The following is a 14,900-nucleotide window of genomic DNA, read 5'->3' as shown; positions in this document are numbered from 1 at the left end:
GAATGGCCTTCTAAAGACAAAATTATGGCACCTGCTAGGTGGTAATACCTTGCAGTATTGGGGCAATGTTTTCTAGTAGACTGTATATTCACTAAACCAGCTTCCAATATATGGTGCTGTTTCTTCTATAGCCCGGATTCATGAGTCCAGGAATCAAGGGGTGGAAATGGGAGTGGCACCATTCACTGTTACCCCTAGTGACCCACTTGCAAAATTTTTGCTTCCTGTCCTCATGACCCTATGCTCTGTGGGTCTAGAGGTCTTAGTTCCAAAGGGACAAATGCTACTGCCAGGAGACACAACATTGATTTCATTAACTTGAAGTTAAGAATGCCACCAGGCCACTTTGGGATCCTCATGTCTCTGGATCAACAGACAAAGAAAGGAGTTACTGTATTGGCTGTTGTGATTGATCCTGATTACCAAGGGGGAATTAGAGTGATATTTCATGGCAGAGGTAAGGAAGAGTATATCTGGAATGCAAGAGATCCCTTAGGGCGTCTCTTAATACTACCAAGCCTGTGATTAAAGTCAATGGAAAACTACAGCAACCCAATTCTGACATGACTACTAAAGGCCCAAACACTTCAGGAATGAAGGTTTGAGTCACCCCACCAGGCAAAGAACCGTGACCAGGTGAGGTGCTTACTATGGGCAAAGGGAATATGGAATGGGTGGTGAAAGAAGGTTTTTCTAAATACCAGCTATGACCAAGTGTCCGGTTGTAGAAAAGAGGGCAGTAATTGTTTTTAGTAGTTCTTCCACGTTTTCTTATATGTGTATGTGCTTGTGTGTGTATATAAATGGCAAATATCTCTGTTTTCTTCCCTTCCTCATTCCACTACTTATTACAAATACAAGACGTAAATGGGGCTAGCGTGTTTTCGGTTGTATGCATGTTAGTTGTATCATGTTAGGCACAAGAATGACTTTATAATTGCCTTTATTTACAGATTATGTGTGGTTTAAGAAAATGTGTACAGGTTATGTGTCAACTTGGCTAGGCCATCATGCTCAGTGGATTGGCAGATGCTATGTAATCATTCTCCATTTTGTGATCTGATGTGAGCAGTCAATCAGTTGGGCATATAGCCTGCATCCAATATATATGGATGTTTCTGGAAAAGCTCACCCTCTTTTGATGCTGCATCCTACTTGTCATTCTCTGACCTGCAGATTTTGAGTTCGTCAGTCCCCGCAATCATAAGAATCGGGAGAAGCCTCTAGCCTGATGCCTGATCCACGGATTTGGGACTTGCCAGCCTCCACAACTGCGTGAGTCATTTCTTTGAAATAAATCTCTCTCTCTATATATATACTCTTCACTGATTTTGCTCCTCTAGAGAACCCAGCCTAAGAATCATGTTTGACTTTAACATTTATTACATGTTATTTATTAATTATTAATAACATGTTATTACATTTAAGTTTCTTATTGACAGGGCTTACTTTTTTGGAAGGAGGGGCTGTTTTTTTAACCTCCCACAATAACAGTAGACATTGGGATTAGAGTAACAGCGTCTGTAGAATGAATGCTGAAGATAAAAATGATTGAGAGAGGAGCCTGAGCTGACCTTGGTCAGCCTTTTCCTTTTCTCCACCAGAGGGCACATTCCCCATTAGACTAAAAATGGCTTGTATGTTTGCTTTGTAGCTGAATGAATTAGTAAACATATAAAAATTCATGCTCCACTTAAGAGCAATGTTATCTATTTTTACTATGATATTCATCATTACTATATTTGTCATGGATTGAATTGTGTCTCCCCCAAAATATGTGTCAACTTGGTTATGCCATGATTCCTAGTATTGTGTGGTTGTCCTCCATTTTGTGATTGTAATTTTATGTTGAGAGGATTAGGGTAGGACTGTAAAACCACCCTTTCTCAAGTCACCTCCCTGATCCAAGGTAAAGGGAGTTTCCCTGGAGTGTGGCCTGTACCACCTTTTATCTCTCAAGAGATAAAAGGAAAGAGAAGCAAGCAGAGAGTTGGGAACCTCATACCACCAAGAAAGCAGCACCAGGAGCAGAGTGCGTCCTTTGGACATGGGGTACCTGCTCCTTGACCAGGGGAAGACTGAGGACAAGGACCTTCCTCCAGAGCTGACAGGGAGAGAAAGCCTTTTCCTGGAGCTGATGCCCTGAATTTGGACTTGTAACCTACTAGATTGTGAGAAAGTAAATTTCTCTTTGTTAAAGCCATCCACTTGTGGTATTTCTGTTATAGCAGCACTAGATGACTAAGACAATATTTCAGTATATTAAATAGTGAGTTCGAAAGCCAAAGGGTAAATCTTGAAAAATGAGTTTCTATGATTTTTCGCATTTTCCACCAGCCTGAGAGTGTATGTGAGTATCCACATACTGGCTACTGACACACTAAACAGTGACCTGACTAGAAATCTGGACCTTATGCTACTTTGATAGTTATAAAATAAACAGATTCTAAGTCCCCTGCACTGTAAGGATGACTTGAACATTATTGAATCTTATGGAGATGAAGGAGGAATTGCCAAAGGGCTGTTTTCTTAACTCTTAAGTGAATTTATTTCCTTATATCTTTTGCACTTTGCCCAGGGAGACCAAAGCTAACTGAAGAGTCACCTTCCAGCAGAACTCCAGTTTCATTACATCTACATGGTTTATTCTAAGGAGATACTGTATGTGAATTCAATCTTTTTTGAAGCTTGCTAGATTTTCATTCAACCACTACTTTCCGAGGTCATGCAAGGTTTGAGCTAGCCCCTTGTGTGGTAAGATAAATATGATGCAGTTTCTGTCCCAAAGTTGCTCACACTCTGCTGAGTGAGGTAGCTGCAATACCTGATGAGAAGGTCTGGGTGAAGTACACACAATGCCTGTGACGAAGCAGAACTTGTTAAGAAGGCGAAAGGAGTTTAATAGTGTAATGAGTCTCCTGTTCCTTTAAAGATGGCTTTGGTGTCCAGGTTCCTAAGCTTTGCTGGAGCCCTGGTGTAGTATGGTTAAGAGTTTGGCTGCTAACCCAAAGGTCGGCAGTTCAAGTCCACCAGCCACTCCTTGAAAACCCTTTGGGGCAGTTCTACTCTGTCCTATAGCGTTGCTGTGAGTTGGAACTGACTGGACGGCAACTAACAACAACTACAAAGCTTTGCTAGTGCAAAGAGGGTGGTAGTCTACTGCTTTAAAGTTTTAATGCTAAAACATCCTGACGGCACAATCTCTTGGGGGACTTAAATGGGGCATGTGAAGTTACCTCAGGTGCCTCAGGTGTTATTGGACAGAGTTTCGAGGGCAAGGCTTAGTTTTAATTATCTTTATACTGCCGCTCTGACTTCTACATAGTACAGGTACTTAGTCAAACCAGTTGTCTTTCAGTCCACTCCAACTCATGGCAACCCACTGTGTGTCAGAGTAGAATTGTGCTCCACAGGGTTTTCAATGGCTGATTTTTCAGGAGATCAGCAGGCCTTTCTTCCGAGGCACCCTTGGGTGGCCTCAAACCTCTAACCTTTTGGTTATCAGCTGAGTAGGTTAGCTGTTTGCACCACTTAGAGATTCCACAGATACATAGTAGGTGCTCATTAAATGCGAAGACCCGTATGCGTTGTTTCTCGTGCTTACTGGTCAGATTACTGCTCTGACCCTGAGAATCAGTTATATCCTATCTTCACACCCTTCATATTAAGGGGTGTGTGAGGGCTTTCCTCAACCAAGACCTTTAAATCCTACTCAGGGGTAAAGCCCACACTTGGCCCTAAGGAAATGGGCAGTCAGTGCACGTTCTGCCCAGATTATTCCTTCCCTTCCACAAGTTAAATCAACAAGAACTTGCAACGGAAACAGTCGGGAATCTGTTTTACCTGTCGCCCAGAACACTGGCCAAATTAACCCCAAGCAAATCAACGAGGAGTCCATCTTGTGCTTTTGTAAATTAAGGATGACACCATAGTCTTAACTGCTTCCTGCAATCTGCACTTCTCCTGTCCATGTCTTCTAAGAAAACTGACCAAAGTCCAGCAGCCTCGGAACAAGAATTCTGTAGGCGGCTAACGAATGGACACAAAGAAACTTTATGGTATCCGCCATTCGCTCTTCCACCTTGCTGCGTCTCACTCAGTCCTAGGAATCAGGCAGAGGAATAACATATTTCTCAAGAAGTCCGGGAGTTCAACGTTCATCTCTGACGCCAGGGTTCACGCCCACCGCTAGGGGGCGCTGTCGGACAAGAAAGCTGAAGATCGCAACTGCTGGGAACCCAGCTGTCAGAGGGAGGTAAAGTGGGGTGCAGGTGAGAGGGAGAGTAAGGAGAGAGGTCCCAGGGTGTAACCTGAGGAATAAAAGCCACAGGAAACAACCAGACTCAATAAATCCAACCAGGTCTGCCTCAGTCGTGAAATACTCTCAATTTGTTCCAAACCTGAACCGATTTCGAAGGGTATAAAGAACCAGAAGCAGTAGGAAAGGGAGTAGGTGCGAAGGTGTTTACACAATTTTTACCTAGGTTGGTGTGCCTGTTATGCTGGGAGTCTAGTTTAAAGATCGAACAATGCAAACGTCCTGCTGAGAAGCTTCTGAGGCGCCCCTTTGGATACTTTTGAATTGCAGTGTGTCCGCGGGGATTGGGTGTGCTTATGGATGCGAATCCCTTTGTACTCACCGACCAGGGTGTGCTTTCCTCCCTCTTTCTCCCGTAGTACTCGGGAAGTTTGCCTAGGGATCCTTTTAATGGGGGAGCGAGGGCGTTTGCTGCCGGTGGATTGTGTAACCTACACTCCTTTGAAGCAACAGTTTAAAAAATGCATTAAATCTAAGTGCTTGAGCGAGAATATCTCGACAAAGAAAGGGTGCCCATACGGTTACGAGCACGCTGGAAAGAGGCGTGTTGTGGACGCTCTCTGGGCGAGCTGCCTCTTCCACCTAGTCTGTAGCCTCCATTCGTAGAAGAGGGGGCCCGCTATTGACTCGGGCTCCCGGGAAGACACTGCTCTGCTCCTGCGTAGATAAATAGGTTTGCAGCTCTGAACCAAATCAACTTTTAAAAACATGAAAATCTATACCCAGGGTTACATACTCTCTCAGTCTGTATGGTCATCACAACATTTTAAAAAGTACCTACAAAAGCAGAGACAGAGAGAGAAGAAGAAGAGGAGGAAGAAGGAGGGGAAGAAGGGAGGAGGGAGGGAGAGAAGGAGAAAGAGAGGGAGAGGTAGAGGGCGAAATGGAGCTGGAGAGGGAGAGAGTGAGAAAAACAAACTCCAGCCAGCCTGACCGCTGGCGCAAGGCTGAGGCTTTCCTTTTCCAGACAGGGGGCGTCGGTGTCCCCGGGGTTTCCCTGGGCGTTCAGGCCTTGGGGCGGGACAGGGCAGCTGAAGACGCGGCGCAGTCGGACTGGATGCCTGGACCGCGGCTGCGGGGACCTCCCTGCTCCGAGGCTGCATCCTTTCGGCTGCCACTCGCCCACGCGCGTCTGTGAACCGGAGTTGGGAGGGGCTCCGGGCCCTGTACGTGTCGAATAGGGGGTGCAGTTGAGGGGCTAGCCCGGGTTCTGAGGCCAGGTCTCCTTAGTCTCCTATAGGGAGCTCACTGGTTTCAGGGTGATGTGCCTTGCAAGCCTGACTGGGCTGCGTGGCAGCTCACGCCCTGCCATGTGCACGTCAGGTTATCCGTTCCTGGGGCGCATTTGCACGCCGGGATTTGTGCCAGACATTGGGGTTGTGAGGGTCTGAAGGGGAAAAAGCCTGTGCAGTGTGCGTGTGTGGGCTCTTTGTGTGAGCTGCTCAGCTGGACTTGGAGTGGGCCGTGTGTCCTCGGGGAATGTGCAGAGGTGGCAATTCTCGTTTTTCTCTATTCTCTCCAGTCTCCTTTCTTGCTTCCGCAGGCTCTGGCTGGAGGCTGTCTGTGCTTGGGGTGAGACGCTGGGGGGGCTCTACAAGTTCTTGTCATTCTAAAGGCCAGTATGGAGGTTATCATCCCTGGTGGACGAAACATCAAATTTACAGGCGTCAGATCAAGGAGGAAGCAGAGGTTTGCATTGGAGACAAGACTAACGCTTCTAGTATTGGCGAGCTTTAATTGCGGGGACTCGTTCTTTCCCCCGCCCTCGCGGTTGTGCAACCCCTTGGGGATAGCCCCTGAGCTTAAAGAGGCTAAAAGGAATTGGGCTTGTGCAGAATGCACAGATGTGTGTAATCAGAACCTCTCTTGGAGAGCTTTTCTCATGCCATGCTGTGAGTGCAATGCGCTTCCTCCCGTGCGTCCAGTACAATTTGGCATCCTTGGTTCATAGCCAACAGGCGGTGGAAGCGGTCAATAGAGAAGGTGCTGGTACAATGTTAGCTCCTTTTTGGCCTCCGCCCTCCCCAATCGTGGGGGGTGGGGTGGTCTCCGGTTTTCATATCTGTTCCCCTTAGTCCCTTGACCTTGCGGGGTTTTCAGGGCAGAGATGTTTTGTCCAAAGCCTACCGCTGGAGAAGCCTCTCCCTGGACCGGGTTTTGCTCTGGCTCGGGTGACAAATTCCTATTGGGGAAAGAAGTTGTTCCTGAGAGGCTTTCTGTTCTTAGGACCCCTGGATTCCGTAGCTTTCCTCACCCTCCGTCCTAGCTCAAATTAAGTTTCCCAGTTCCTATACCGAAGCACCGGGGAAGCGAGTCAGGACTGGGAAAGCCATCCCGGCGCGGAGCCCCTTGCGGGCGGCTGTCCGGGTTTCCAATCGCCGCTCGGAGACTGAAAAAGACAGAAGGCGCGCCGCGTGCATAGACAGTTAGTTAATGGAAACCCTGTAAATCGGTTTTAAGTGCACCCAGGACAGAGGGGGAGGGGGGAGATGGAGGTGATGATAGTGGGGGGGTATAGGTTGCTTGGGGGTGGGTGGGTCGCACGTCCTTGCAGTTATGAAAATAAGAGTCGTTTCCCCCCTACTCATTGTTCTTAATTTAGAAAAATAAATTCATCAAAGAAAGCCTCAGACCGGGAAACCGGAGCTCCGGAGCCCGCCCCAAGCGGAGGAGTGCGCGGCTTCCCTTGGCAGTGAACCAGCTGCGGCTGTCCGGGCTTCCCCGCCCTTCCTTCTGTCCCCCCCATCCCCCCCCACACTGGCGGGGCACTGCTACTACGGCGATCGCCACCTCACGCCGAAGGAATGCTCGAAGTATGCACACGTTCCCAAAAGTAGACCTCCTTCACCGCCGGAGGAGCATACATCACCCCGTGGCAGCCGTCCACCTTCTCAGGCGTTTCGTAACCGAGTAAACTGAGAGCTGGGAACAGCCCTCTATTAAGTAGCCCGCGGCGCGGAGCCTCTTCGCACTCAGCGAAGGCTAGCCGCCGGAGACGCGTCTGCGCGCGGGCAGCTGCTGTCCCGGACGGCCTCCGCCAGTCCCGCCGCGCCCGCTGTTCCTCCCGGGGTTCTCCGGCTTCTCCTTCCCGACCGCCCTGCCGCTGTCCACCGCCGGGCAGCCGCCAGGTGCCCTGGGAGCGCAGAGCCCGTCCCCAAGCGCGCAGGGGGTCACACTCAGCGCCGGCTTCTCCGACCCGGGGGAAGCCGCCACCACCGCTGCTACCTCTGTCACCACCGCCTCAGGTCGGTTCGGATTCGAGCCCCTTTCCCACACCCCATCCTCCCTAACGATAACTCGGGGAACTTGTTTTAGTCTGCTCTTGTTCCTCTCCTTGAGCGGTTAAGGATCCCGGGAAGGGACCGTTTGGACTTGTAAGATGTGCTTGAGATTTGTCCTGGTATTTTGGGGCTTCGTTATTCATTCGGCTTTGAGAGAGAAGGAAATGTGGCTTTTCCTATAAGCTGTGGGTGGGTAAAGTACCCTGCTCAATGTTTCCGTCTGTAGAAGATCTTCATCTACAGATGCTGTCTATTTCAATGAAAAGGGTGCGCCGGGTTATGTGGCCACCCGTCCCGCATTATCTCGCGGCTGTAGCTTGGGGGGGAGTGCCGGCGTGTAGCGGGGGCGCTGGGGAAGGTATTTTAGTGACGCACTGTGCGGAATTCTTTGGAGGGCCGATCGAGTGCTTTGCAGCTCATCGAGGCTGCGCGGCTGTGTGTGGCATCTTGAGACAGATTCTTGGTCAAGTGTTTTGGCTACTGCCCCCCGCCCCCCGCCTTCCAAAGTATCGGAGATGGTGGGTTAAGCCAGCTGTAGGGGACTCTGCCTTGACCAAAAGTCACCTTTCCCCAGCTCCTGGGGGAAAGGCCGATTCCTGGTCCCTTCCAGGGTGCATAGGTAGAGACACTACTTGCTGTCCTTGGGAACTGTGAGGTGGTTTTCACTTTAAATCCTAGAGGACATAGGGAGCCCTGGTGGTGCAATGGTTAAGCGCTGGGCTGCTAACCAAAAGGTCGGCAGTTCAAAGTCACCAGCAGGTCCGCTGGAATAAACACCCGGCGATCAGACCATCAGCTCCAGTAAAGATTACAGCCTCCAGAACCCTATGGGGCAGTTCAACTCCGTCCTATAGGGTGGCTACGAATCGGAATCAACTGGAAGGCACGCAACAACATAGGAATCAGAGAGTGTGGGGCGCCCAGTTAATTTACAGAGCTGGGGATCCGCAACTGGGGAGCGGAAGGGTTGCTCCAAATCCGGCATCCTCAGGGATCATCTGGTGACCCGTTTGGCGTTTCCGGGACCTCCCTCCCCCATCCCATCGGCGACCTTCCATTATATGCCGGGGAGGGAGGGAGCAAGAAAGGAAATGGGCGCTAAACTCGCCCTTGGCTAAAGTCAAGGTCACAGTGGGTACGAGAGAAGTTAGGCAACGCACACAGGATTTGGAGGGACCCTACTGAGGGGGGAATGTTAATTTTTTTTTTTTTTAAACTGGACGTGAGAGTTAAGGTATTGGCCTTTTCTAGCTGGGGGTAGGTGTGAGTGGGGAGGGGATGACTTGCCAGACGGAGACGAGTACTCCCCCCTCCCCAACTGACTCATTTTCATTCATGAGGGTGAAGTGAAGGAATCCTCTCTGCCACGTAGGGGCGGCCGCTGGAGACATTTATGTCTGAGAATGCTCAATGAAGTGTTGCTAAGCATTCAAGTAAATGTTTTGGCTAAAAAGGGAGAGATTAAAAAAAAATTTTTTTTTAAAACATATGGACGGAATGCCTGGCTGGCTGACTGAACTGACAATGCGTTCAGATACCCCGACGAGAGATGATTCATTCTTGCCTCTAGGTCAGGCAGCCGATAGGTGGCGCGCTAGACCTAGACAAAAGCACTTCCAGCTCTCCGATTTTTGTCCAGTTCAGCGGTTAAAACACACACACACAGACACACACAGACACAGACACACACACACACACACACAGCTTTTCAGGGGGTTGATTATCAGCCTTTAACTTTTCCCGAGCACGCTTGCCAACTGAATTGGAAATTATTATAGCAAACTTAAGGCCAGATGACGGGAACAATGGGCCAGTCTCACCTCTTTTCACTAACGTAGAAGAGGGTTAGAAATGTCAAACAGTTGTTAATTAGGAAGAAAGAAATTATTAGAGCCCTTGGATCCCCTGAGCGAAGCCAAAATTTTAGTCTTGGCTTCATAAAAAGGAGCCCCGGGTAATTTGGCACGCCTGCTCATCAGACATTTAAAATGCAATTTACACTCCGGCCAGAGGAAAACTGCCCTAATACTCTGTGCCAATAATTTGGAAAGCATGGTTGGAGCTTGTCAGTTTCTTTTCTCAAAAAGGACTCGACGTTTGGCTCATTTCTGGATTCTCAAGCACTACAGCCCCCCCCCCATTTTTCATGAGGTCTAGCCTGTTGTCTTACAATAATTTATGTACCTCAGAGTCAACTCTTTTTTTTTTTTTTAATGTTTTGCCTCTGGCATCTTTCCAGTTCAGTGTATTGCTAGTAACTTTTGTCACTGGATCAAACCTTAGAAGATTACATTCAGCTGGCATGAATTAAATACCTACTGTGTGCTGCAGACTAAGTCCCTGGGTGGTGCAATTGGTCTGCACTGGACCACCAACCTAAAGGTGGTGATTTGAACCCACTTAGCAGCACCATGGTAAAATGGCCTGGTGATCTGCTTCTGTAAAGGTTACAGCCAAGAAAACCCTATAGAGCAGTTCTACTCTGTAACACATGGAGTCACCACAGTGGTAATTGACTCCAGGGCAATGGGTTTGGTTATTTTGGTGCATGTTAAAACCTGTTGCCAAGTGGAGCTGATTCCGACTCATAGAGACCCTATAGGACAGAGTAGAACTGCCCCATAGAGTTTCCAAGAAGTGCCTGGTAGATTTGAACTGCTGACCTTTTGGTTAGCAGCCATAGCATTTAACCACTATATTGCTAGGGTTGGGGACCACAAAAGATGAATAAAGTTCTGTCTTTGTCTTCAAGAAACTAGTAACAGAGGCAGGAAAAATCAGAATAGAATACATGCTCTTCTGGAACATATACACCTGAATAAAACAAACAAAAAACAAACAAACGAACAAACAAAAAACACCCATTGCCGTTGAGTGGATTCTGACTCATAGCTACCCTATAGGACAGAGTAGGACTGCCTCATAGGGTTTCCAAGGAATGGCTGGTGGATTCAAACTGCCAACCTTATTTTTGGTTAGCATCCATAGCACTTAACTACTGCACCACCAGGGCTCCCAATTACTGAGAATTGTTATTAAAAAAAAAAAAAAATCATGGTAAATCAGACTAGGGTGTTTCTCCTTTCCTAGTACCCCATGTCTTTTTATCATGTATTTCTGAGTTGTTTTCCCTCAGCTTGGGTAAAGGATTTATCAGATGTGAAAACAACACAGCTAGAGGAGGGTCAGGTTTCAGCCAGGCCTTACATTTTTCTGTATAATCTATTTCAGACCTTAAAGAGCTGCATATTTATAGGCAGAACAAAATAAAGAAAAAGGAGAAAAAGAGAGGTTTATTATACTTTTCCAAACTACCTCGAGACCACTAAAGTACAGTTACCTAAAGAGTTCAGCAGCTAGGAAAAAGCAGCCAAGTAAAATCCCCAGCTGGAAGAGACATTTAGTTGAGTCAGGGATAAAATAACCTCTGAATTAGCCATCACCCAGGCAGGATGAAGTCATGTGGGGCCTGGTAAGGCCTTTACTGGGGATACTAAGCAGGACCAGCCTCCAGGAAAACAGGACCCTTTTAAAACTTGAACTCTGTCTTAGTGCCACGACCAAACTTCTGTTGATGAACTTGACTTCCTCTGCTCCACAATAGGCCCATTATGTGTTGGGCTGGGCCTGGTGGTTATTAAGGCAGATCTGGCAGGGTTCTGCACGAGCTCCAGTTTTAACCTGGTCCCTGTCGCGGGCCTGACTTCCCGGGGCCTAGGCTTGCTCCCGCCGAGTTCTGATGCGGTCCCTGCTTCCTCCCGCAGATCCCTTCATGTGGCTGTGAGCCTGGAGGCCCAGCATGCGGAACAGGCTTCCCCCAGCGCTCGCCGCCCTGGGCGCGGCCCTGCTCCTGTCTTCCATCGAGGCAGAAGGTAAACGGCTCTTCCTTCTCCATCCCCCGGTGACAATGCAGAATTCGAGAAAGGAAAATCTTTCTTACCACCATTGCTTGCTCTGTTTCTCCTGCACTTCGTGTTTTCTCCGGTGGTTTCTCTCCTCCAGGGAAACGCACCCTACTCCTAAGGTTTGTCCGTTTCTCAGCTCTCGGGTCCAGCTCTTTCGTGTTCTCGCTTAATTCATTCCGTACAGTGCTGTGTGGTCTCCTTGCGCTTGTCTCTGCGGTGTGCTGTCCACACTGCCGCCTTCCCAGAGGACCAGTCGCCCCGGAGGGGGCGACGGCCGCATCCAGTTCTACGAACAGGACACCCCCTGGGCGGTACCCAGGAGCCCGGAGCGCAGGCGCACCCGCTTTCGTGCCTAGTAACCACCTGGTTCGGGGCTGCGACTTTGATGACAGAACGAAATAAAAGACTCCAACAGCCCCGGCTCTGCGAGTCTGTGTGTTTTGTGGGGGAACTCAGTCGCCAGGAGGACAGTGCAGACGAATGAGGCCAGGTGGCAAGCAGAGCTCAGGGGTACCGGGGTGCTCGCGTGACCTAGGGCCGCTGCTGTCCCTATTTTTGGTTCGTGGGGGCTCTGAGGCGCGTGGCCCAGGTTGGGTTTGGGCCAAGGTTCCCAAGCGAGAGGGGAGGGAGCGGGAGCCAGACGAGGAGGGCACCACCTCCGGCTCCCTCCCCTGCTGTCGCTCCCTCCCACCTTCCTAGGGGTAGCACCGCAGGTGGGACCCGAGCGTCGGGGCCGTCCGAGGCTGGAAAGTGGGTCTCCCGGTCTGCCGCTCTGCAAAACGGCTCCGCTTGGCCCCGCTCTCTAGGAAATGAAGGACTTTTGATAGATTTCTAACCGTATTTTAATCTTTTTAATGTGTTCACTTGACGCCTTTATTTCTGTGTTGAAGACCACCTCACTAAGTAAGCCATTTGCACATATTGACGCAATGGGTATTTCTGTGTTCTCTCAATTGTCAATGGAGGCCAGACAAACCAGCATAAATGGGGTAATGCCATAAAATACATGTTTAAAATTTGGCAGCCTTGAAGGATAAGGAAGGCATAGTTTATTTCTTGTGCACGTAGGATGTTTAAGCTTATCGTGTCTAAGAATTGCCATACAGGATATTGCGTTGTTTTATATTTCCCAAAGGGGACACAACACACTTGTGAATTAGGTCTAACTACTGTTTAATAGGATGTTATATGGCTCAGAGTTACAAACTATTTATACAGCATCACAGTTTCCTACAATGAAGGATGTTAGGAGAAGGCTCACTCAGCAATAAAGCATTATCCCTTATTCTTGATTAGGAGATGCTGCCTTTAGTATGTGTTGGGTGGTTTTAAGAGATGTTTAGAACTTTCATTTTAAGTGTGCCTCCCCCCCCCCCCAAAGAAAGGTCCCCTGTACAGTTAAAGGAGAAAAGAAATACTCCTGTATGTGACAGGTAGGGCTCTTTCATGACAACACTGAGGTTTTAAAATACTTTTTACAAAGTGTTTGACTTTCTATTTCGGGACTGCAGGTACAAAAATTAAGATTAGGAAAAGCAGTTACAGAGTCTCCAAAATGCATGGCATGTTTAGAAAAGCCAGAGAAAGCATGCTGGCTCTTCCTGTCTGATTAATATTTTGTGAAAGAGGAGACTTGTCAGAATGGCCTCTGTGAAGGAATACTCAGATAAGGTTGTCCCCAGTGTTCCTTTATATGTCCTTAGGATGGAATTTTATTTGAGGAACTTCTGGAAGCCTTACTAAAGATATTTTTAGGTAGTTCACTGAAGTGGCCCATTTATTGCTCATTCAGAAAATAGTTATTTGAAAATCAGAAGTATTTTGAGAATTTTTAGTAAAAGAATTAAGTTGTAAATAATGTAACTGGAAAAACTCAGTTCTGAACTGAATAATGGTTAGCAAGAACAGTTAAAAGAACATTTTGCTAGCTACGTTACTGATTATTTTCATGTTTCTCTTTTTTTTTATTTGTATCTATTTCCATAAGGTAGTTCTCTTTTGTTTGCTTTCTGAAGTTATATCTTGTTCCTTCCCCATCTGCCTCCTTAGGTCATTATTTAATAATTGTATTTTAATTTGGTTCATTTTTTTAGCCTTATTCTGTAGTTTGATGCTTTTCGAAAGAATAAAGTGTGATCTACAAATTCAAGCCACATATATAATTTAAAATTTTCTCATGGCCACATTAAAAAAGGAAAGAGAGACAGGTGAAATTAATTTGTATAGTATATTTTATTTAACCTAATAACCGCCCCCCCCAAAAAAAGAAAAAATAGGTCCACGATATTGAGGTAGCCATGGTGGCACAGTCGTTAAGAGGTTGGCTGCTAGCCTAAGGCTTGCGGCTCAAACTCGCCAACTCTTCTGTGAGAGAAAGATGTGGCAATCTTCTTCCGTAAAGGTTACAGCCTTGGAAACCCTATGGGGCAGTTCTACTCTGTCCTATAGGGTCACTATGAGTCAAATCAACTCTCGCACACAGCAACAATCCACGATATTATTGTTTCAGCATATAATCAATATAAAAATTATTTGTGAGATAGTATTTTCTTTTTTTTTTTAAATTAAGTCTTCAAAGCTGAGTGTTTATTTTACACTGCTGTACATCTCAGTTTGGACTGATCACATTTCAGGTGCCTGATAACCATATATATTTGGTGGTTCCCATATTAGACAGTACAGCTGTACTGTTAGTTACCAGCCAGGTGGCCCCAGAAGCTTAGGAAGGACTTACAAAAGTTGTGGCCAAGGCCTTTCTGGGGACAGTGAGCTGGAAACAGACTTTCTGTGAAATATTTCCTTTGGAGCTCTTCAAAATTTCGAACTGTACTCCTTCCTGCTGTGCCATTTTGATCTTAGTCCTAAAGTAGCCTAGTTACTTTTTTCTCTTTCATGACTCATACCTATACTCTTGCATTCCTATCTATTTTCTATTTCATCTTTTATGTGTTAAAAATCCAATATCTGTTTTGATATGAATTAAAAGGGTTGCCCTTCACTTTTTTCATTTCTTTTTTTATAGCAGTACCACCTTCATCATGTTGTTTTCCTTCTGGCTACTTTTCCCAGGAACTACATTTTTTCATAATATAATATGAAAAATAAAAATAGGGGTAAAAATGATTTTTTTTTGTTGTTTTTTGCTTTCGTTATTTGTAATTTTTAGCCTCAGAATGGACTTTATCGAATTTACAGCTTAGCCAGTGCTAGAATGTGTGGATTATTTTTGGTTCATGTATCATATAGTACGTTAATTGTCATTTAGAAAATTTAATGCTTTGCATTTAAAGATTAATGGCTAGTCTTCTCTGAGAATTGGACACCTTTTTTTAATTAATCAAGGAGTTGAGAAAAGTTGTTGTTCTTAGGTGCCATTGAGTTGATTTTGACTCATAG

At 46.9% G+C, this 14,900-nt stretch overlaps 1 protein-coding gene across 3 annotated transcripts in view; it reads left to right on the top strand.

Annotated features, from left to right (window-relative positions):
- The first annotated feature begins 7,310 nt into the window (after positions 1-7,310).
- The window catches only part of COL12A1 (collagen type XII alpha 1 chain), a 124,852-nt gene continuing 117,262 nt past the window's right edge, over positions 7,311-14,900 (top strand). For all 3 annotated transcript variants that reach the window (XM_064288074.1, XM_064288069.1, XM_064288078.1), the window contains exons 1-2: positions 7,311-7,563; positions 11,364-11,471. In XM_064288074.1, coding sequence (XP_064144144.1) covers positions 11,399-11,471 — 73 coding nt within the window. In that variant the 5' untranslated portion in view covers positions 7,311-7,563; positions 11,364-11,398. The remainder of the gene's footprint in view (positions 7,564-11,363; positions 11,472-14,900) is intronic.

This window comes from Loxodonta africana, chromosome 1 (assembly GCF_030014295.1).
Source record: "Loxodonta africana isolate mLoxAfr1 chromosome 1, mLoxAfr1.hap2, whole genome shotgun sequence".
In the NCBI taxonomy this organism is placed as follows: Eukaryota; Metazoa; Chordata; class Mammalia; order Proboscidea; family Elephantidae; genus Loxodonta; species Loxodonta africana.
Note: the sequence above shows the minus strand (reverse complement) of the source record. Positions and strands in the feature narration are given on the sequence as shown.